A 1,031-nucleotide genomic window follows, 5' to 3' on the forward strand; every position below is an offset into this window, starting at 1 on the left:
GAGAGCAGCAGCAGAGGAGGAGGATGGAAGGGGGAGTAGCTTGTTTTGGGCGATACTTTCTTTGGGGGATGGTACCACGCAGCTGGAACACACAGAAGAATCAATCAACAAGTACAAATCAAACAGGACAGAAAAGATCAATTAACTCAAACGCAGACAGAGAATAACAAATCAGTAAAAGAAAAAAAAGAAAGTGGAAAAGAGGAAATTAGGACTTCTTTTTTAACAATAATCTCATCTTTGTTTTGTCATGAATTATCATTGTTTGATTCTGTCTATTGAAAAAATAAAGTTAATGTATTTTGAAGGAAACGAAAAAAAAAAAAAAAAAAAAAGAAATGAAAAAAATCGAGAATTTATAGAGTTAAAGGCGAGCATTTTCAGCAAATTTTTGTCGATATATCACAGCGATGGACTGAGTGCTTCACTTTGCAATAACTTCATTTCAATAAATTTTTTTTTACACAGTAATTCCGCCCCTACTGGTGCTGACTCCATTTTAAATGTAGGCGTACTTCAATTACGAGGGCTGAGTGCAACGCGAACCCGAGCACAAAGCCAAAAAAACAACTTCGATCCCGTAAGAAATCGAACGGCAGCCTCCGGCATGCAAGCTAGTGGTGATACGACACTCGGCCCACGGAGGTTGCTAACGGGACAGAAGAAGGAAAGCTCAAGTGTGTTATTTTTTTTTTTTTTCTTCTATTTTGAGAGTTCATTGCAGATGGGGCAGAGTAATTATTAGAGCTTACTTTATCATGGACACTCGTTGTGTGTTGGGCTTCAATAGGGTAGAGAAATGAGTCCAAGTGAAGTAACTCTACAAGGGTGGCTTACATGCTCAAGCCATTTTTGCAAAACCTGCTGATTGGCACAGGTGAACCGTAGGCTAGATTGTATGAGTCATTGTTGGATTTATTAACATAGGTTCTAAGAAGGGATTTCCACTAACCTGTGGTTTGATCGTTGGAGACAGCTGCTGTCCAGCTTTCACAGTAGCTCCATCTGTCTACAAATCTCTCGCTCGGATT

General features: G+C 39.4%; 1 protein-coding gene across 1 annotated transcript in view; it reads right to left on the bottom strand.

Annotated features, from left to right (window-relative positions):
* The window catches only part of LOC103518495 (dihydrolipoyllysine-residue succinyltransferase component of 2-oxoglutarate dehydrogenase complex, mitochondrial), a gene marked incomplete at its 5' end in the record, with an annotated part of 10,252 nt that extends 9,221 nt beyond the window's left edge, over window positions 1–1,031 (bottom strand). The window contains one exon of the mRNA XM_026830275.1: window positions 1,013–1,031. Within this exon, the coding sequence (XP_026686076.1) occupies window positions 1,013–1,031 (19 nt within the window). The remainder of the gene's footprint in view (window positions 1–1,012) is intronic.

The sequence above is a fragment of the Diaphorina citri genome, unplaced genomic scaffold, assembly GCF_000475195.1.
Source record: "Diaphorina citri unplaced genomic scaffold, Diaci psyllid genome assembly version 1.1 scaffold2212, whole genome shotgun sequence".
Taxonomy (NCBI): Eukaryota; Metazoa; Arthropoda; class Insecta; order Hemiptera; family Psyllidae; genus Diaphorina; species Diaphorina citri.